The sequence below is a fragment of the Ranitomeya variabilis genome, chromosome 2, assembly GCF_051348905.1.
Source record: "Ranitomeya variabilis isolate aRanVar5 chromosome 2, aRanVar5.hap1, whole genome shotgun sequence".
Taxonomy (NCBI): Eukaryota; Metazoa; Chordata; class Amphibia; order Anura; family Dendrobatidae; genus Ranitomeya; species Ranitomeya variabilis.
In genome coordinates this window covers 453070416-453092577 of record NC_135233.1, presented here as the reverse complement: position 1 = coordinate 453092577, position 22162 = coordinate 453070416, and the positions used below count along the sequence as shown (strand labels likewise).

The 22162-nt window shown below is 41.6% G+C and overlaps 1 protein-coding gene and 1 long non-coding RNA gene across 25 annotated transcripts in view; one reads left to right on the top strand and one right to left on the bottom strand.

Moving 5' to 3' along the window:
* Positions 1-11946, bottom strand: part of LOC143806596 (uncharacterized) — a 58105-nt gene extending 46159 nt beyond the window's left edge. The window contains exon 1 of the long non-coding RNA XR_013221516.1: positions 11657-11946. This is a non-coding gene — a long non-coding RNA (uncharacterized LOC143806596). The remainder of the gene's footprint in view (positions 1-11656) is intronic.
* Positions 1-21917, top strand: part of NRXN2 (neurexin 2) — an 845479-nt gene extending 823562 nt beyond the window's left edge. For 14 of the 24 annotated variants that reach the window (XM_077287299.1, XM_077287316.1, XM_077287318.1 and 11 more), the window contains 2 exons: positions 5630-5708; positions 15055-21917. In XM_077287299.1, the coding sequence (XP_077143414.1) occupies positions 5630-5708; positions 15055-15944 (969 nt within the window). In that variant the 3' untranslated portion in view covers positions 15945-21917. The remainder of the gene's footprint in view (positions 1-5629; positions 5709-15054) is intronic. The other 10 variants (XM_077287320.1, XM_077287308.1, XM_077287311.1 and 7 more) reach the window with 1 other exon arrangement.
* Positions 21918-22162: the final 245 nt, after the last annotated feature.

Sequence of the window (22162 nt, the reverse complement as noted above, 5' to 3'; positions counted from 1 at the left end):
CTGCGTCACATTACGAAGTAAAGTCCCACCTCCGGGACGGTTTTACGGTATCAGTGGACACATTTTATAAGTGTTAAGTTCTGCGTGTGCAAGGAGCTAAACAAAAATAGCTACCTTTTCCTTGGGCAGCATTACTGCTGCACAAGGTGGCTCTTTCAGTAACAAACGCCTTGGGGGGGGGGGGACAGATTCCCTTACATTTCAGTTGTTGTGTCAGCGTGGCGGTCGCATGACACATTGCCGGCTACACAGCTGGGGATCAGCTGACATTACTGAAACCCAATAACACTGGGTCGTATGTTTTGACTGTGCAGACGGCACGTCTGAGCCTCAACTGGCGGTGTTGGAGCCCAGGAATTTAAGTTCAGGTGGTAGAAAGATGAACACAACAGGAGACCTGGATAACGTATACAGTGACCTAATTATTCAATCAGGAGGAGGAGTGGCAAATTCCGGCGAGATCCAGGCCTTGTTCATTTTCAGGAAAGTAAGCCGGTCAACGTTATCGGAGGATAGTCGCATGCGACGGTCAGTTAGTACACCACCTGCAGCACTAAAGACACGTTCCGATAATACACTGGCCGCAGGGCAAGACAGCACCTCCAATGCATACTGGCTTAGCTCTGGCCATGTATCCAGCTTTGAGACCCAAAACTTGAAAGGGGAAGAGCCGTCTGGGAGTACAGCAAGAGGGCAAGACATGTAGTCTGTCACCATCTGACGGAACCGTTGCCTCCTGCTGACTGGAGCCGTCTGTGATGGTGTAGACTTTTGTGGCGGGCACAGAAAACTGTGCCACAGTTCGGCCATACTGGTCTTGCCTTGGGCAGAGGCACTGCTTCTGCTCCCTCTTTGTGCAGAGCCTCCACCACGGCCTGGACGCACTGAGCTGCTTTGGAATGCACTAGCAGCACTTCTCTCAGTTGGAATGGAGAAGATGATGGAATTGACCAGTGTGTCTTGGTACTCCCGCATTTTTCGCTCCCGGTTCAACGGTGTGATGAGGCTTTCTACGTTGTCCCGGTAGCGAGGATCGAGGAGGGTGAACACCCAATAATCAGACATGTTGAGAATGTGGGCGATGCGGCGGTCGTTTCTCAGGCACTGCAGCATGTAATCCACCATGTGCTGCAGACTGCCAACTGCCCAAGAAACGCTGTCCCCTGCTGGAGGCGTGATCTCTGCCCGCTCGTCATCACCCCACCCTCGCTGTACACACTGAGTACTGGACAATTGTGTAACTCCCTCCTCTGGACGGATGTCTTCCTCCTCCATTGACTCCTCCTCATCCTCCTCACAAACGGTCCCCTGCCTACGCGTTTGTGAGGAACCACGTGGCGCTGACTGTCCAGAAGATGATGGAAATGGTGAATCCTCATCCTCCACCTCTTCCACAACATCATCCCTTAGCGCTTGCAGTGATTTTTCAAGCAGGCAGATAAGGGGGACAGTCATGCTGACTAGTGCATCATCTGCACTCGCCATCCGCGTGGAATAATCAAAGGGACGCAAAACCTGGCAGACGTCATTCATAGTGGCCCACTCTGTGGTTGTGAAGTCTGTACGGCGCTGACTGCGACTTTTTTGCGCCTGAAGCAGCTGGTACTCCATTACAGCTTGCTGCTGCTCACACAACCGCTCCAACATATGTAACGTGGAATTCCACCTGGTAGGTAGGTCACATATGATGCGATGTTCCGGCAGGCGGTGTCGGCGCTGCAGAGCCGCAATGCGCGCTTTTGCCGTGCTGGAACGCCGCAAGTGAGCACACTCTAGGCGGACCTTGTGCAGCAGTGCATCAAGATCCGGATAGTCCCTCAAAAAGCTCTGCACGACCAAATTGAGCACATGTGCCAGACATGGGATGTGAGTGAGGTTGCCGAGGCCCAGAGCTGCCACCAGATTTCGGCCATTATCACACACTACCATGCCTGGCTGGAGATTCGCTGGCACAAACCACACATCGCTCTCCTGCTTGATGGCATTCCAGAGCTCCTGCGCTGTGTGGCTACGATTCCCCAAGAAAATTAATTTCAAGACGGCCTGTTGACGTTTGGCCACGGCTGTGCTCATGTCGGTCGTAACAGGTACACGTTCATCACGGGTCCATGTGGAGGTGGACTGTGACGGCTCCTGCAGCGATGATTCTGAGGAACTGGTGTAAGAGGAGGAGTCAATGCGTACAGAATGGATTCCTGCAATCCTTGGAGTGGGCAGGACACGTCCTGCGCCACTCGCACGGTCTGTACCCGGCTCAACGACATTAACCCAATGGGCAGTGAGGGAAAGGTATCGCCCCTGTCCATGTTGACTGGTCCACGCATCGGTGGTGAGGTGGACCTTGCTACTGACGGCGTTCAGTAGCGCGTGTTTTATGTGTCCCTCCACATGCTTCTGCAGGGCAGGGACGGCTTGCCTGCTGAAGTAAAAGCGGCTGGGCACTTTGTACTGTGGGACTGCCAATGACATGAAGTCACGGAAGCTGTCAGTCTCCACCAGCCTGAATGACAGCATTTCCAGTGACAGAAGTTTGGCAATGCCTGCAGTCAGAGCCTGTGCTCGTGGGTGGTTTGACGAGAAAGGCCGCCTTTTCTCCCATGCCTGTACTACCGATGGCTGTAGACTGGGCTGGGAGTGTGTGGATGACTGGGAAAGTGGCGCTGCGGGTGGAATTACAGCGGGTCTCTGGACAACAGGGGCAGAGGTTCTTCCACGGCGATCCTGGGAGGACGCCGAACCAGCTGCGTGTGAGGTAGAGGAAGAGGCAACACGAGCTGAAGAGGTGGTAGCTGCCGCTGTTGGTTGGCCTACCTCTTCAGTGTGTTTTTCTAACTCCGCCGGGTGCCTGTTGCGCACATGTTTCCACATGTTGGAGGTATTGAGGTTGCTGACATTTCGACCTCTTTTGACTTTTTGATGACACACGTTGCATCTGACATAGCAAATGTCATCTGCAACTGTGTCAAAAAAGGACCAGGCACTGCAAGTCTTGGGAGCGCCCTTTTTGGCTTTTGGAAGAGACATGCTCCTAACGGGTGCCAAAGCGGAGGCTGCAGGATCCGCAGTCTTCCCCCTCCCTCTCCCTCTTTGGGCCGTACGGGGAATCTCTTCCTCAGAGCTGCTCCCACCACCTTCCTGTCCCTCACGCCAAGATGGGTCGAGGACCTCATCATCTACACTACCCTCTGCCCCCAACTGCTCCTCCTGGGTAGTCTCAGCAGCAGAGCACGCACCAGTAAGTGGCACCTGAGTGTCATCATCAGCTGATGCGGCCTGCGATGTGGTGACCGGAGCCACTGGCCCACCCGCCTCTTCAGAGGAAGACAGAAAAAGCTGTTGGGCATCACTGCACCCTGCCTCTTCTTCCATTTCTCCAATGCTGCTTGGCTGGCCCCCTGTTTCCAAGCCAAGAGATTCAGAGAACAGAAGTAGAGACGGCTCCTGTCCTGGGCTCTCTGTCTGCCTGGGCAATTTGGCAGGTGGTGAAGAGACAGATGGCTGCTCTCCAGTGCTCTGTGTCTGAGAGGATGTGGCACTAATGGAAGTTGATGCATTAGCTGCCATCCATCCGACAACAGCTTCAATTTGTTCTTCACGCAGCAGCGGTGTACGGCGCTCGGACACAAAGCTTCGCATGAACGACTGTTGCCTGGTGAAAGTGGGTGCTGATGAGTCACCGGTGCCCGCAGCAGGCACAGAATCCCCACGTCCCCTCCCTGCTCCGCGACGGCTCCCACGCCCCCGTGCCTTACTCACTGCCTTCTTCATCTTGGTTGACTGATAAAGATAAGCAGAAAAGTACTAACGGATTTGTGTGCTTATTCCTGAGCAACTCCTCCTAACAGGTATAAGAAGCACTAATTATCTAAAGTGTGGACTAGACACAAATATGAGCTAATGTGGCCTACAGAAATGTAAAGTGGTGTAACTGGTGTGTTTGGTGAACTTTATTATTTATTTATTTTTTGGGGGCTGAACTGACAACAGATAGAGCTGCAGTCACACGGAGACCGTGCAGACAGACGTAAACGGCGCTACAAGGCCCAAAAACCCTCCTCTACTTTATCCTATGTAGTGTTTTTCCACAAATTAGCTGGAGACGGGTGGAAAGACACTAATAGGATTTTTTTGAATAAATTAGCAGCAGACTACACTATTTTGAAAAAAAAGAAAATTGATTTGGCGGTATGACGCAGTGAAAAACCCTGAGCTGGAGACAACCAGGCTATAGCTGCTCACAGATTACAGGGCGAGCTGCAGTCACACGGAGACCGTGCAGACAGCCGTAAACGGCGCTGCAAGGCCCAAAAACCCTCCTCTACTTTATCCTATGTAGTGTTTTTCCACAAATTAGCTGGAGACGGGTGGAAAGACACTAATAGGATTTTTTTAAATTAATTAGCAGCAGACTACAATACTTTGAAAAAAAAGAAAATTGATTTGGCGGTATGACGCAGTGAAAAACCCTGAGCTGGAGACAACCAGGCTACAGCTGCTCACAGATTACAGGGCGAGCTGCAGTCACACGGAGACCGTGCAGACAGCCGTAAACGGCGCTGCAAGGCCCAAAAACCCTCCTCTACTTTATCCTATGTAGTGTTTTTCCACAAATTAGCTGGAGACGGGTGGAAAGACACTAATAGGATTTTTTTGAATAAATTAGCAGCAGACTACACTACTTGGGAAAAAAAAAAAAAAAAGGAACAGTATGAGGCAATGAACCACCCTCCCTGAACTGAATACAACCAACTATGGATGGCCTATGTGGCTGCACTCAGACTGGAGACTGGGCTGCACTCACACACACACACACACAGACCCTGCAGATCGCTGTGAAAACAGCGCTACAAGGCAAAAGCAAGGTGAATAGTAGGTGAACACAGCGGTTGCTAAATTAGCCTTTGGAAAGCACAAAGAAGCAAATCGCTATCTCTAAACTGTCCCTCAGTCAGCAAACAGCGTCCTGTCACTAACTGAATTCACAGCAGAGTGATCGCAAAATGGCGCCAGCGACTTTTAAACTGCATCATGACATCATTACACCAGCCAATCACAGCCTTGCCAGTAGTTTCATGCCCTCCATGCTAAACAGGATGTGCCCACACTTGGAATCAATCTCATTGGCTGAATTTCTGCTTTTTGAATCTTAGAACTTCCGATTCCGGTATCCGATACGCGGCAAGTATCGGAATCCCGGTATCGGAATTCCGATACCGCAAGTATCGGCCGATACCCGATACTTGCGGTATCGGAATGCTCAACACTACTTACAACATGATCAGAAATATTAGCCAATCCTGGCACTTATGTAATACTGCCTGCTGTTTGGGGGTATGTGCCCCTCATCAGTGCAGATCAGAGGTTCTGTCTTTTCAGGAAAGAGCTAATATTAATGTTTTTCCAACAGAGCATAGCCAGTAGGACTCCATACTCTGCACACTTGAGTATTGTAATCTTATCCTAACATCATGTACTTATTCCTGCTCAACAGAATCCGAACCAAGAAGCAAATGAGATAACTGTTGCAACAAATAAAGTCAGTCAATTAACAATGTTTTTTGCTCCATGATGGGAAACGGCAACATGATAAACAAGTAATAAGAACCCGTTTCCTATTTGTTTCCTGCAGAATTCGGATGACCTACTTGTAGCCTCCGCTGAGTGTCCCAGTGATGATGAAGATTTGGAAGAATGCGAGCCCAGCACTGGTAAGACTTAATCTAGTAACCGACAGAAATTACATAGAGGGAATTACCTAGAAACAGGCAAAATGTGAAAGTAGGGCAATGCAGCAAATTGATCAATTTAATAAGGATATCAGGAGGGGTTTCTTAAATTTACAGAAAATGCACAGGCAGCTAGCTAATTGAAGAGGAATTCAGGAAGCCTATGTGATAGGTATACTACATAAAATATGCTACTCGATTTAGATATGTGTACTTGCTTAAAATGAGTGCATAATCAGTGTTAAAACTAAGGAAAGCGCCTTGTAGGGGAGTCTGCCCTAAGAAAAATCATAGTTTTGCTGTTTAATTGCAAACAAATCATCCTTTATTAGAATATGTCAATTACTGGCAATGTGCACTCTAGGCATGGCCGAGCAGTTTAGTGCCCATTCCCACCTGTATTTTAGGCATCTTTGCCTTCCACTTCACTTCTTTACAGGAGCCAGAACGGTCTTCATTGAAATCTCACGCATGCGCTAAGTTTTGGTGCAGCTTCTCACCTATATGTCTTCCAGCTATCTCTGCGCCCCTCATCACTGGCTAGCAGCGCCTGCCTCACAGTAACCCGCTATGTTTCCTATGAAATTTTGTTCAAGCACAGAGCAGCCTTTATCTTGAAGTCTGCTAACATTACATTCTGTACATGCGCCGGGATGTTGACAGTCAGAGCATTCTGGGTTGTGCAGACCACTGTATTTTCAGTCGGAGTGCCACCCGTCAAAACATTGGCTCACACTCAAACCAATTTTATTCTATGGTGCCATGCACATGTCTGATAGTCTGTCCGAAGAAAAAAAAATCACAGCATACCAGACCTCGGCCATACAAGTCAATGGGTCCATAAAAAAAAAAGAAAAATCTGACATCTGAGTGTGGTCCGATTTTTACAAACAGACAAGAATGGAGAAGATGGAGACATTTTTTTCCACATCGAAGAAAATCAGATAACACTAGGATCACACTCTGATCAGTGTAATTAGCATAATTAGACTGATTAGCTCAGATGAGAGAAAATACTGTTGAGTGAACGTAGCCTTCATGAGATCTTAGTAAAGACTGTTCTGACTCCAGTATGTACAAGAGGAAAAATGTCTGGAAGGCATGTAGGTGGGAAAGTGTACTAAATTGCTCGGCCACGCCAAGAGTGCACACAGCCAACACAAAAGTACCATTTTTTTTAAAGCAAAGTTCCTACAAGGTGATGTGCTTAGTTTGACCAAGGATTATGCACTGACAGACATCCTTTAAGGTATAAGGAGGTATATGGTCTTGTGAAAACAAATTCAAAATTGAGATGATATGGTTTCACGTGATAGTTAGTGTAATTAGCGTAATAACAATATTTAATATGTCAAATATTTTTAATTAGGTAGAATTTTTTTTTAATGCATGTATTTTACAGTAAAAATAGTTTTTGCAATTGGGTTTAATTAAAAGTTTTGCACCATTTGGCTTTTATAGCCACTTTGTTTCCTACGTTGATTTATGACCATATCAAAGTCCAGGTCAACTTTGATGTGGTCTGTGATCAAATATCTGCAGAGAGGGGCTTAGAAAAAGATGGATGTAAGATTTACAAATTCTCCATCAGCACAAGCTCACAACTGGATTCTACGATAACTCATTCTGTAGCCAGCAATGTGCAGGGTAAAAAAAGTTCTGTAGAAGCTAAAAAGGTGCTACAATAATTAAAGTAAACATGTGATGTGATTCATTCTGCCCAAATTGCAAGAGGTGATTGACAGGTCTTTTCCATAGCGAGAGACATGTCAATTTGCTAAAGCAGCACTGGGAAGAGGCGGCCAAGGGTGGAGCCGGACTAGGATCTTTAAAGTATATATCTTCTCTAAAAATGTCAAAGCATTTTAGAGAAATATATACTTGGCTGCAATCGTGAAGCCAGGCTATAATTTATGCTTTCTGCGGTTTAGGCAACATTAATCTAATGACTGGTTTCCTTTAATGAAATAAAATGGCAAAAAATATCTTTAGCCCAAAATACATAAAATTAAAAAAAGTCTCCATATATATCTATATAGCATAAAATAATAGGGCTGAAATTCCTAAGTCAAATGACAGTTATCAAAAACACTTGCAATGATAGTTTCAAGTTTTCAGTAGCAATGTAGTTTCCAACAAAATGGGGCCCGTTTCCAAACTCTTCCCATCTAATCTTTGATACCGAATTTTAGGGTCATCATGGCCATCACCCATATGTACTGCCTAAATATGAAGAGTAGTGTTCATGGGAAATCTTTAAATATTGTCATTTACCGGCGTGGTATTATAGCGGCATACTCTAGGTTCTAACTGCAAAAAGTGACATTATCACAGAAGAATAAGAGCAATTTATATAGAGAATATAAGTAATTTGACTTGTTGAAAGGCACTTAATTAAAACTATACTATGATTGCCACTTTAGAAAACAGCAGCATGGTTTACGATACCATATAAGAGTCTTCACATTTTGATGAAAGCAAAGGAGTGAGAATAGAAAGCAAAATGAAAGGGTCGACTGTAAAAAGTTTAAAAAAAATAAAATTTTCAACTGTGTAGATTATACAGTCATGAGAAAAACTAAGTATACCTGTTTTGTATTCTATGGTTTTATGTATCAATACATCATTTAAAAAAATACTAACAACAGTGTATGACAAATTACACCATGTCAACAATTATTCAAATCTAGGCCAAAATGTAGAGTCAATAGGTGAAAAATAAAGTACCTTATTCCTTTAGTGCCTTCATTGGAATAAAGAAGGTACGTAGCAGCCAGGTGCCGTTGATAAAATGCCATTGATTAATTGTTGATCACCTCTATAGTAGCAGAAGTTTAGGCAGTTTGTTGGGCTCTAGCATTCAGGCATGTGTTAACACAATGCCAAGAAGGAAAGACATCAGTAATGATCTTAAAGGAACCATGGTTTCTTCTGCCCCTCAATCTAGGAAGGATCATAAGACCATTTCCAAAAAAAATGGAGTCCATCCTTCTACATTGAGAAAGATTATTTACAAATGGAAAATGTTCAAGAAAGTTTACAATTTATCCAGAAGTGGACATTTCAGCAAATTCACACCAAGGTCAGACTTGGCAAGTCTCAAAGTAATTGAAAATACCCAAGAGCTATAGCTCAAACTCTAAAGGCTTCAATCAGCTTGTTAAATGTTCAAGTTCATGAGTCCAATTTGAAAATTACTGAACAAGTATGATTTGCAATAAGGGTTGACAAGAGTAAGCCCCTTCTTTCTAAAAAATAACATGACAACTTGGCTAATGTTTGCAAAACTTACATCTGAACAAAGACGTCTGGAAAAATGTCCTTTGGACAAACAAAGCCAAAGTGAAGTTTGGCCATAATAATGTATTGTGCTATATTTTGCAAAAAAAAAGCAAACAATCAAAGCATATCAGCACAAACACCTCATATCAACTGACAAGCACAGTGGTTAAGGGGTGACAATTTGGCTTTTTTTTTTCAGCCATAGGACCTGGGCACTTTGCAGTCAATATTAAAGGGAACCTTTCACCCCCAAAATCGAAGATGAGCTAAGCCCACCAGCATCAGGGGCTTATCTACAGCATTCTGGAATGCTGTAGATAAGCCCCCGATGTATCCTGAAAGATGAGAAAAAGAGGTTATATTATACTTACCCAGGGGCGATCCCGCTGCGGTCCGGTCCGATGGGTGTCGCAGTCCGGGGCCTCCCATCTTCTTACGATGACGTCCTCTTCTTGTATTCACGCTGCGGTTCCAGGGCAGGCGTACTTTGTCTGCCCTGTTGAGGACAGAGCAAAGTACTGCAGTGCGCAGGCACCGGGAAAGGTCAGAGAGGCCCAGTGCCTGCACACTGCAGTACTTTGCTCTGCCCTCAATAGGGCAGACAAAGAACGCTGGAGCCGCAGCATGAAGACAAGAAGAGGACGTCATTCTATGAAGATAGGAGGCGCCGAACCCGGACCGCGACGCCCAACGGACCGGACCGCCCCTGGGTGAGTATAATCTAACCTCTTTTTCTCATTTTTGAGGATTCATCGGGGGCTTATCTACAGCATTACAGAATGCTGTAGATAAGCCCTTGATGCTGGTGGGCTTAGCTCATCTTTGATTTTGGGAGTGACAGGTTCCCTTTAAAGTATTCTAGAGTTAAATGTGAGGCCGTCTATCCAAAAGGTAATGATTGGCCAAAACAGGACAATGATCCTGAATATACCAGCAAAATATACATCATAATGATTGAAAAAGAAAAGAATGAAAGTGTTGCTATGTCCAGTCAAAGTCAACCCAACTGAAATGCAATGAATGCCCACAAACAAACCACAAATGAATGCCCCCATCCTCAATGAACCTGATTTTTGTCAAATTTAAACTGAGTACTAGTGACGAATGAATTTGCTCTGACAAGGTCTTGTGCATGCTTGGGTGCTAACCATGTGTCTTCGACGTGCTCGAAAAATATGTTCGAGTCCCCACTGCTGCATGTCTCGTGGCTGTCAGACAGCCGCAACGCATGCAGCAATTGCCCAGCTGCGGTGACTCGAACATATTTTTCAAGCACGCCAAAGACACTCTGTTAATACTAGTGATGAGCGAGTATACTCGTTGCTCTGGTTTTCCAGAGCACGCTTGGGTGGTCTCCGAGTATTTGTGACTGCTCGGAGATTTAGGTTTTTTTGCCGCAGCTGCATGATTTGCGGCTACTAGACAGCTTGATTACATGTGGGGATTCCCTAGCAACCAGGCAACCCCCACCTGTACTCAGGCTGGCTAGCAGCTGTAAATCATGCAGCTGTGTCAACAAAGACGAAATCTCTGAGCAGTCACAAATACTCGGAGACCACCCGAGCGTGCTCGGGAAAACCCAAGCAACGAGTATACTTGCTCATCACTAGTTAGCACCCAAGCATGCGCAAGACCTTGTCAGCGCACATTCCCTCATCACTACAGAGTGCCTTCTCCAATTGGTGTTGCTTCACCGATTCTGGAACAGTTTTACTTTTTCTGCTTTCCTCCTTTCCAAAGTTATGTCCCTTGGTAATATTGATGCAAATTTTCCCTTTGACTAACTGGGTTTATACCGCAGAACTTCTTTTTGAGCATGGATGTGCTCTGATTGGCCAGCATCACAAGAGAAAAAGCAAACACCCACAGAGAAGTTCTGTGCTATACACTCTTTTGGTTGAAGGGAAAATTTGCTTCTCTGTTTTCCCGGGGGGCATAACTTTGGAATGGAGGAGAACAGAATAAAAAGAAAAACTGTTCAAGAAGGAGGGGAGCAATGCCAATTAAATGAGGTATTCTGTTTACATTAAAAAAATAAAGCGTAAGATCCTCTTTAATCAAGGTTTTAAAGAAGAGTTGACTAAAATTTCTCCAGAATGATGTAAGTGTCTTAATCAAGTCATACAGAAAATGATTTCTTCAAGACATTGCTGCGAAAGGCAGGTTTTACAACCTATTGATTCATGGCCATGGGGTGTACTTAACTTTTCGTTGGCTTAGTTTTTGTTAAATAAATAATGGCAAGGTCTACATTTTTTATTATGTCCTGATACGTAAAACCATAAAATTCATAGATAGAGGGTTACTTGATTTCTTTCATGACTGTAGATGTCCTGTATCCCGATACAAAAGAATCCACAGTGCAGCACTATATACAACTGCATAATGTATCACTGAATATTCAATAGACACCTCATATTAGTATATGTAATGTAGCAGCACATAGCAATATCCAAAGTAGTTCATACCAGCTAAAACAGTTGCCTACTGACAACAGTGTGTAGACAGCACTGTTTTGGGGGTTTTGCCACTCATCAGTACAGAGCATGATACTGGTTAGGTGAATGAGATAGCTCTGAAACAGCTCAGGGGGATACTGTCTCTGATTAAAGAGAACCTTTCACTGGATTTAGGTTTAAATTCAGTACCTCTTCCAATTTGCGCTGATCAACTGCTTCTGGAACAATTTTTCTTATATCTTCTGTGCCCCTCCAATCCCAAGTTATAACCCCAGTAATAAAGAGCTCCCAATATGTGAATTGTCCCTCCAACAATCTGGTCTTTTCTGCAGAACTTAGGTGGGCATTTGCTTTTTCTTTTCTGTGACATTGGCCAATCAGAACTCGGCGATGTCATAGAGGGACAAAAGCAATTGCCCACCAAGATTACTCTCATTTGACCATGCTGAGAACTCCACAGTTGCCACATCCCTTCCAGCTATCAGAGTTCTGGAGCACAAAAGAGCAGAAGTGCTGAAGAGTCAGAGTCCTGAATCTGGCTGTCTTAGGCTACTTTCACACTAGCGTCAGTAGGGGCCCGTCGCAGTGCGTCGGGCCGACGTACCGACGCATGCTGTGAAATAAAAGCACAACAGGGGCAGCGGATGCAGTTTTTCAATGCATCCGCTGCCCCATTGTAATGTCCGGGGAAGAGGGGGCGGAGTTCCAGCCGCGCATGCGCCGTCGGAAATGGCGGACACGACGCACAAAAAAAGTTACATGGAACGTTTTTTGTGCCGACGGTCCGCCAAAACACGACGCATTCGTCGCACGACTGATGCGACGTGTGGCCATACATCGCAATGCGTTGCTAATGTAAGTCTATAGGGAAAAAACGCATCCTGCAGACAACTTTGCAGGATGCGATTTTTCTCCAAAACTACGCATTGCGATGTATTAAAAATGACGCTAGTGTGAAAGTAGCCTTAAAAGCAATGAAGTGTGTTGCTTTTCTCCTGTGCTCCGGCTCTCCAGTGCTGCTGCTCTTTTGCTCAGGAGCTCCAGTAGCAGGAAGGTATGCAGCAACTATGGAGTGAGAACACGCTGAACAAGGCTAAAACTGTGACCTTCTCTGTTAGCACGTTTGGTTCTTCTCTTCTAGAACACAGCTGTATTTTGATTGGCCTGCATCATAGAGGAGAAAAAGAAAACGCCCACAAAAAGTTATGTGCTTGATGCAAAGTTAGTTGAAAGGAAAATCTGCATATTGTCCACTTTTTTTTTTCTTTAATACTGGGGGCATATCTTTCGAACAAACTACTGACCTGACTGCTGGATCAGGTCCTGGGAATCGATTTACACCACCTCTACTAATGATCTTTGCCCTGATGAGACCATGCTCATAAAAATACTCCAAAACAATTTAGTACTTTGTAATTTAGTCTGAAGTAGAAGTCTAATATTAGGACTATAAGCCAGTATAAAAATTGCATTTTTTCCAATCAAACAATATGAAAAACAAAAAGAAAAATAAGTTAAAACACACATTTAGCATACAAACTTGATTTAAACAATATGTCATTTTCTGATGACACATTCCCCTTTAACTGAAGTCTTAAATGTATTTTTATGTTTTCTGCTTTCACTACCAGCAATTGATTCTAGAAGAGCTTTTTGCAACCAATAATTTGGGAGTAAAAGGATTTGTGTTCAGTTAGTAGTTACGGTATATATTTGAAGTATTACGTGTAGTTATGCAAACAATATATTACATTTTCCCTATGGAAGTAGTTTATATATAAAACACTTTATATATAATTACAATATGGCATGACCAACCATGGATGCATTTTGTTCAATGGATTCTTAGTAAGTGACCCTTGTGACTTAAGTACCTGCAGTTCCAAGCCTTGGCTTATGGAATTGAAATAAAATTAGCCCAACCATTCTAAAACATACTTATTTCTGCAGATTCATTATAGTAAACGGAACAGAGGCTTTCCAGTTTCAAGTTTTCTTTTTTGTTTGGAAAACTTTAGCTAGTTTAGTTACTAAGGGAAAACTTTTTAAAAAAACTTTAGTTTAGTTACAAAGGGAAAGGGTTTGGAGATAGAGGGTGAGTAAGTGAAATTGGAGTTTAAAGAAATAAACAGAGCCGAATACTTTAGAACATTATTGAAGTTTAATGAAATGTTCTATAATTGTTATACAAAAAAGATGTTTTTTGTATTAAAGGCCCGCTTTATTTAATGGGGTGTTTGTCTCCCTTACCCCCTTTTCAATAGTTTCCTTTTGTTTATTTATTTTTTTGCTTTGCTTTTAATTTTTCTTTTCATTTTTGTAACATAATCTCTATATAATTTGATTGTTCATGGTCATAATTTTTAAAAAAAAGTCTTTCACAGGTCAGCATATCTTATAGAGGTACGCTCACTAAGCTATGCTAGGCCTAAAACATTTAAAACGATTTAAAAAAAAAAAATCATATTTTAGACATGATGTTTGGATGACATGAATGAAAAATTTTAAATATAAAGTGACCGTGAAACAGTAAAGTAAATTAAACAAGAAAAGTGTTTTTTTTTACCCAGAGGTTTCACAGTTTCTTTTGTAATTTTTTTTTGTCTTCATGCTAAAATCACATGTGGCCAATTGTTTGATGTAAGTTGTCTAAATATTCTGAATCAATTTTATTTGATGAGCACAGAGCAGCTGAAATAAACAGTATTTTTTTGGTAGATAATTGGGAAGAACTGTTAAACGGTGGGAGGTATATTAGGAAAGAAAGTTGTGTTCTATTTAGAATTAAAAGATAGGGCTTTTATGGCAGAATTTAAGAAAAGCATTACTGTAGAAGAATATTTAAGGGTAAAAAAATAGAAAAAAATCTGAAATATATATATTGGAAAAATAGAAAGTTTTGGAAAGAAAAGTAGACATTAAAAATATAATAAAATTATAAGATAAAAGAATTTGGTACAAATAACAAACATAAGAATAGGATGGACGTGTGTGGGATTTTTTTGTGGAACCACACAGTTTTACATAATTTAGAAAAAATTAATTTATGGAGAATTGCAAATTTTGAAACAATAAAAAATAATGTAATAAAATAGTTTAAGCTTCTTTGCATATTGATATAAATTACTGGGTTGGTTGAGTCATAAAGCTATGTATTTCTCCACTTATACAAGGAGACATTTATGGTTGTAAAGATATATTTATATAGATATATGTATATTTTTAGGATAAAAAAAAGTTTTAAGCTGAGTGAGGGAAAAATGGCACAGGAAATAGAAAAAAATTATGATATACTATAAGGGAGTATTACTCATAAAAAGGGAAGATAAGGAACTGAGATTTTAAATAGTTACTATTCAGTCTTTCATTAGCTGTATTCAACATAATGATAGCTCAAGATGTTTAATAGATAGTGAACGTTGTATGGTAGAGCAATTCTGGGTTATGCTAGCGTCATCTAGTAGTTTTAGATATAGAAGGGAGTGGAGTTAGCAGATAGCATTGTGTTGACTGTATGTTTATATTCTGAGGTTTTTACTCACACAATATTCTTTGCTGTTTTCTCTGTTTTTTTGTCTTGTTTACAGGAGGGGAGTTAATATTACCCATAATAACCGAAGATTCCTTAGATACCCCTCCCATTGCTACCCGGTCCCCCTTTGTACCTCCTCCCCCCACCTACCGAACTGTCCTGACACTGGACACCACCAAAGATTCCTTGAGTGTTCCTTCCAACTTGAGGCCACCATGCCCTTCTGAGCAAGAGGATAGTGATTGCGAGGAGGGAATAGAGGTCTCTGGTTATGCCTCAGGGGAGGTATTTGAATCAAGTTTCCCTCCTACTGATGATGAGGACTTTTATACCAGTTTTCCATTGGTAACTGATAGAACCTTGCTATCCAGACCAGATACTGCAGCACGGAGACCTCCAGGTTCTCGGCCAAATACAAGGACAGGAGGTTCAACCTCCTCTCCTTATGACCTTCTCACCTCCACCACATCCCCAGACCTTGTCCGGAACATCCCTGCTGGCAAAATGAATAACAGGGAGCCCCCAAAACCCAATATAGACCAATATCCCCATATCCCTACCTCTTTCCAGCTGGATAAGCTGAACAAACAGAGGTTTCCACCTATAACTTCTTCCCCTAATTTCCATAATTTCCCTACAGCGAATCCTACAGGCTCAGGGGAGAAAGGGGCCCCCGGAGCAGTGGAAGTTATCAGGGAGTCCAGCAGCACAACAGGAATGGTTGTGGGAATCGTGGCAGCAGCTGCTCTTTGCATCCTCATTCTCCTCTACGCCATGTACAAGTACAGGAACAGGGATGAAGGGTCCTACCAGGTGGACCAAACCCGGAACTACATCAGCAATTCAGCGCAGAGTAATGGTGCTGTGGTGAAAGAAAAGACAGCGCCTGCCACTAAAACCGTTGGTAAGAGTAAGAAAAATAAGGACAAGGAGTATTATGTGTGAAAGTATAGAATGGACTCTCCCAAATGTGGGAGTATGGTTGGGAAACATCTAACCAGCCATTTAATGGAGATACCAGACTGACCCCATGCTGTGACCAATCATTGACTAAGCAAAAGTGACTAAGCCCCAGGTCAACAGTTGGCTGTCACCTTAATCAACTATTCAAATGCTTAAACAACTGCCAATTGTTAAAACCCAATCAAGGGTTATCCAGACATTAACCTTTGGTCAGCCATTTGAATGTCAAATTAGCCAATCTACTGTACTGTATCTACAGTAACCAAGAAAGCATTCATGGACATATCCACTGTTTATCAAAATCATCTACCAGTGGATGAACACCAACCAGTCTTCTATTAATTGACCATGATCTGACCATCTGATGAAACAATCCAGTGTCCAATTTTTCAACCAAACTTTTTACTTTAACCTTAATGAGGAAACCCATCTCTTGCTCATTCCTGCTCATATCTTCCTTCTCCTGTTTTAAAGGGAAAAAAAGCCAAGATTCACTGAGCTTTATGTTGGCAACTCCTGAAAAAAGTATAAAATAAATTAATAAAAGACCCAAAAACTTGGTTCCTGTCAAAACTATGGTAGAACTGAGAAAGGGAACGGAGAATGGAGATCTCCTTTCATGGACAAACATGCTGAAACTAGGAGAGATGGTCAATAATAATCAACTATAATCCTTTAATAACATGGAGCCATTGAGGGGAGAGGATGGTAGATTGTTGAGAAAACCACTTTTAGAGACAAAGACTCATGAAAAAAAATGGAAGAGGGCTAAAAAGACTGGCCTTGGTTATGCTCTCCCCTCCCTTATCCTCATTGCCCCTCAAATTCCTCTATGCCCTCCTAAAGATCAAGGTTATTTCTATTCTGGTTTGTGTGGTGTTGTCTTGGTTTTTTGAACGCTGAGCCGTGCGTTTGACTTCTTCGTGGACTTAATCTACTGCCCCACACCCCCCTCAAGAGATCAAAAACCCATTTTATCACCCCAGGCTTTCTCCACATACCCCTTTGAAATAAAATGGACTTGTAATAAGGGGTTTTGGGCAACTGGGGCAAAGAGAGTATCAGAATATCAATAAAGCAAATGTTACGGCCTTGTATAAGAGTGTTGACATTTTCATGGAGAGGTACAGTCTATGCTTCAGAGTTATCCTTCCACTGTTCTCTACATTCAGTTTAGGTCATACTTTATACTTGTGTACTAGGCGAACAATTAGCATTACATTTAGGGTGGATATGTGCGTTTTATCAAATTGCAGACTAAATTAGCATTAAATACTGAGGTGTATGGTAGTAAAGAGCAATTTTTCGTTTCACCTCCATTTGAAGGTTACAAATAATATGATGCATTACATATCATTTAAAATTAGTTTACCATAGATAGTAATTTATTAAAGGGGTATTCCGTTATACAAAACTAATACTATATCAAAAACATATAATCACCTGCAGTCCTTATTATCTACTTCTAGCTATCATTTTAGTCTACTCACCTTCCTCTGTATTCCCCTGGCCACGGACTAGCAAGTCTCCACCTTCTTGGGCACTTCATATTTGCTCCCTCACAGCTGAGCCTCTCGTATCAGTTCCCAATTAGCCACGCCTTTATTTGCTAGGTCTGAAACTGAGCATGTTCAACCAGCAAACAGTGGAACTACAGGTCATAACTAGTGATGAGTAAGTATGCTCGTTACTCGAGTTTCTCCGAGTATTTCAGCGTGCTCGGAGATTTAGTTTATGTCGACGCAGCTGCATGATTTGCGGCTGCTAGACAGCTTGAATACATGTGGGGATTCCCTAACAGGCAATCCCCACATGTATTCAAGCTGTCTAGCAGCCGCAAATCATGCAGCTGCTTCGACATAAACAACCTCCGAGCACGCCGAAATACTCAGAGACCACCCGAGCATGCTCGGAGAAACTCGAGTAATGAGCACACTCGCTCATCACTAGTCGTAACCCATTACAGTGAGTTATTAACATCCTATTCTGGGCCAGTAAGTGGTAACTGAAAAGAATATTACATATTCGTTATTTTTACTTTGCACCACTTTCAGTAGAAGTCAGATTTTATATACTGGAATACCCCTTTAATTTATTCTTCATTTTAGAAGTAAAGTAAAACTGATTGTCTTGCCTTGCAACAGTATGTACAATGGTCAGAGTCATGCGCTCTGTCCCATAGGCACCTGTAAAGATCTCTTCACATGTAAAGATCATATTGTTTCTAACTTAAAAGTGGTTTTCCGCTATATTTAGGAATCTACCTTGGCTTAAGAAAAAGAAAACCCTTGAATCCGCTTCCAACTCCAGAGAGGCCGCTCCATTGGTTTCCACTGGACAGGGAGCAATGATTTCTCAACTACTAGTACTTTGACCCGCTAGTCAATCCGTGGCTGGGTTGCCAACTTGACTTTTTAATTTTTCTGGACAGCCTTTCAAAAAAAATAAAAAATTGCAAACAATATTTTTTACAGACACATTGTAACAGCATAAGAAATCATGATTATAAGTGACACATATCTACAGCCCATAATTCTTATTCATCATTGTAAAGTGTAAAATAATGATAATTGCAGTCAAAATGATTTGTATCAGTTTAAAAAAAAAAAAAAAAATCACGGACCCCTTAATTTTTTTTTACCGACAGGGTAAAAAAAAAAAAAAAAGTGCTCTTTTTTTTTTTTTTTTACAGACTGTTCTGGAATTTTTGGATGGTTGGCAACAATGGTCAGAATACTGCTTTTGTTCCGATGGACACCAATGGCGCAGTAGCACTTGAGCAGGGAGCGGATTCCTGTGTTTTTTTCCTTGCACCTCTGTAGTTTCCCATTAACTTGATAAATACAGCTGAAAACCTCTTTAATTGGAGATAAAATAAGCTACATTGTCTGCTGAAAAACTATTGAAAAAAAATAATTAGTCCTGAGCTAATCTGCAGACGACAGACTGGGAGATAAAATATAGTCAACATCGATGGCGGAAACTCACCTAGAGATACACTATGGAAGTTTAACGTTACGTTTTTAATAATTGCCAATAGCAAAATGGGATCAAACGGTGAAAAATAAAAAGTTTGATCTCAGTTTTGAAAATAGAAAATGTGGCCAAATCCAGTGTTATAGCAGTATAATGCATAGGATTCATTCATAGCAGCCTTCTGTCTGAAGACGCAAGGCAAGAATGGTGGAGAAGGAACCTTGATGGCGAAACAAGACAAAAATAGGCAGAAGTGATGGATCTTTGTCTTTTTTTTACTGCTAAGGATATATTCACATGTGGCAGGTGTGTTTCAGAAATCCCTGAAAATCTCGAAATTTCCCATTAATCGGAATGTGGCTTACTGTAATCAATATGCACGATGCAGAAACAATGACTTTCAGATGAATGGAACTGATTTGCAGTTTCAGAAATGTGCTACGTGTGACTGTACCCTATCTGTTCCATGTTTCTATGTTTTTACAACACTCAGGTGGATAAAGGAAGCTATATTACAGATTATATATTGAAGAACTGCAGTTTATGCAGTTCTCGGGGGGGGGGAAATCACTTCTAATGGTATGACTAAGAAAAAAACGCGGTTTAATATTGTCTCTTAAAGCCTCTGAAGAACAGTGTATGAATACATCTTACAACGATTCCACTATTAAAGGTGCACTTTAAATTGTATTATTTACAATTAAACAGATTGTATAATGACTATCGAAATGTTTTGTATGTTTGTCGAAAATGTCATGTGCAAGGAAAACTTATTTTAAGGCTAGAATTCTGAAGATTCGTTTGCTCTGTTAAAGAGTAGCTAAACTTTTTTTTTTTTTTATAATTATTAATCTGGCTTTACCAAGTTATGAGGGATATACTCTATTATTTTATTCTGCTTCCTTCTATGCTTTTTTATCTGCCTGGTACTAGTTTTAAGAAAAAAAAACAACTAAAAGCTCAATTACTCTTTAAAGAATTGGAAAGAATTCTAACACCGTGGGATAGTCCTAAAATACAACTTTCTATTCTTTGAAGAGTATGTTCACTCCTGACAGATTTATCATAGACATTTCAGGAACTGTCCAATCTGAATTGAGGCTTGAAAAAAAATCAAGTGCTTGCCCCCGAAAATAACCCCATATACATAAGTGGAAATAATTCTCAGTTGTGCAAAATATGCAGCAAATCTGCTACGTTGGAATAATTAATCTCTTATTAGAATATATTTTATCACTTTTTGATTGTGAGGCCATTTGGGATTCCACTTTAATTGGCTGCGTAAGGCAATACACGTAGCCAGTTTGTTTTTTGTTTTTCGCCAAAGCCAAATTGTGTAAGTCCTCTGTTATTGTTCCCATTCCTCTTAAAGGGAATCTGTCAGCAGGTTTTTGCTACCTCGTCTGAGAGCAGCATAATAGACAAAGAGACCCCGATTCCAACAATGTATCACTTAGTTTGCTGGGTGTAGCAGTTGTGACACAATCAGAGTTCTTAAATGTAGCATGAAGCAGAGCTGAGAAAGCTAACCCTGCCCACACCAGGCTCTGTATGTACACTGTCTATTGACAGTGAGCTGCTTATCAGAGGAGGGGGTGTGGTTATACTACTTGGCACGAGGCAGCTAGTCAGGGTAATGATAATGTCATGGTGATGAAACCTTCATTGTAAGTCAGCAGCAGCCCTCAGCCTGATAAGTGACACATCACTGAAATCTGTATTTCAGCCCATATCTCCTGCTGTCTTCCGATTACATGGCAAAAATCTGCTGACAGATTCCCTTTAAATCCTGACTTTATAAAAAGTGGATGACATTTTTGAGCCAGAGATGCTGTATGATTGGAAAGCAAAAATGCATTCAAGCTTATTGTGTGACATTTTCTTAAGCATATACAGAAAAATGGTTAGTCTTTAGCTTGACCGGTAAACATCTGAATAAATTCAACTGACGATTAACACGAGCTTCCGCAATGCTAAAATCATAATTGTCACCAGATTTCACTATATAAACCATTAATATACTTTACTAAATAGAGATTGTAGACCTGGAGAGGCTGGTGTACTTACCTTTAAAGTTAACATTCAGTCACCACCCGCCTAGCCTAATTTTATGCTCCTCAGTGCCCTGCACCACTCACACCTAACTGCTGCTGCTGAATTTCTACACACTTAGCTTCCTCAGTGTCCCTCCTACTGCTGAAATCTCACATTGCTCAGCACAAGCTGCAGCTGACAATCTGGCTGGGTGGCCAGAGACTGAATAAATTTGGACTCACGACCCATTTCATTCTTTAGCTGGAATCGTAAAATACTCCTCTTAATATCATGAATATAGAGCCATTCTGAAGTATAATTTCTAAGTAAGTATAGTGGCCTCATCAGGTCTAAGATCTATTTAATGTGATAAGCAGTTTCTATTGTGAAATCTGGTGATCGATCCGCTTTAATAAAAAACGATATGTAGATATATATGATATACTCTACAGTTTTGTATGTAGAGAAAAAAGAACAAATATTGAACTGTATTAAACATATTGTGAAATGATGCCGAACATTTATGAAAGAAGGGATCGAGTAAGGCCAGATAATGGTTACACTGCTTTGGTTTTTAAATAGGTAAAATCAGCATTTGATTTTACTGAAGCCGCCGTATTACCCATAAAACCGTGTGGGAGATTGCTACACGCAATGTAAAATGTTGCACACATATTTATATATTTATGTGCGCAGTGATTTCTCAGCACCAGTTTTTCTCCAAACTACCACGCCGGTTACAGAAGTGAAGGTAAATGTGAGCATAACGACAGCCTGGCTTCTCTGTGTATGGGCCACTACGATGGACACCAGACAACAATACTGTTTGCAATCCTGAAGAAACTCCAGAGGGGAGGGAAGGAATTATACAGAATAAGAAAACCATGTATACAAGAAGTTTATTTTTATTGATTGCTGATTATTAAACATGAAATTACTAAACATCATGCAAGCCAGCGAAGTTAATGACTTGATTGCAAAAAAATATTTATATGCACATACATACACTTCTTATTCTACCATATGATAGAGAAAATACAATTTAGGAAATATGAAATAGAAAACACTATATTTGTGCTATGCAGTCGGTATACAATTTGTAACCAATGTAACATGAAATGATTAATTTACTTGTTATAATTACATATTGGGGTTTGGCCCTTCTGGCTTTTACTGTCCCTCATTATTAG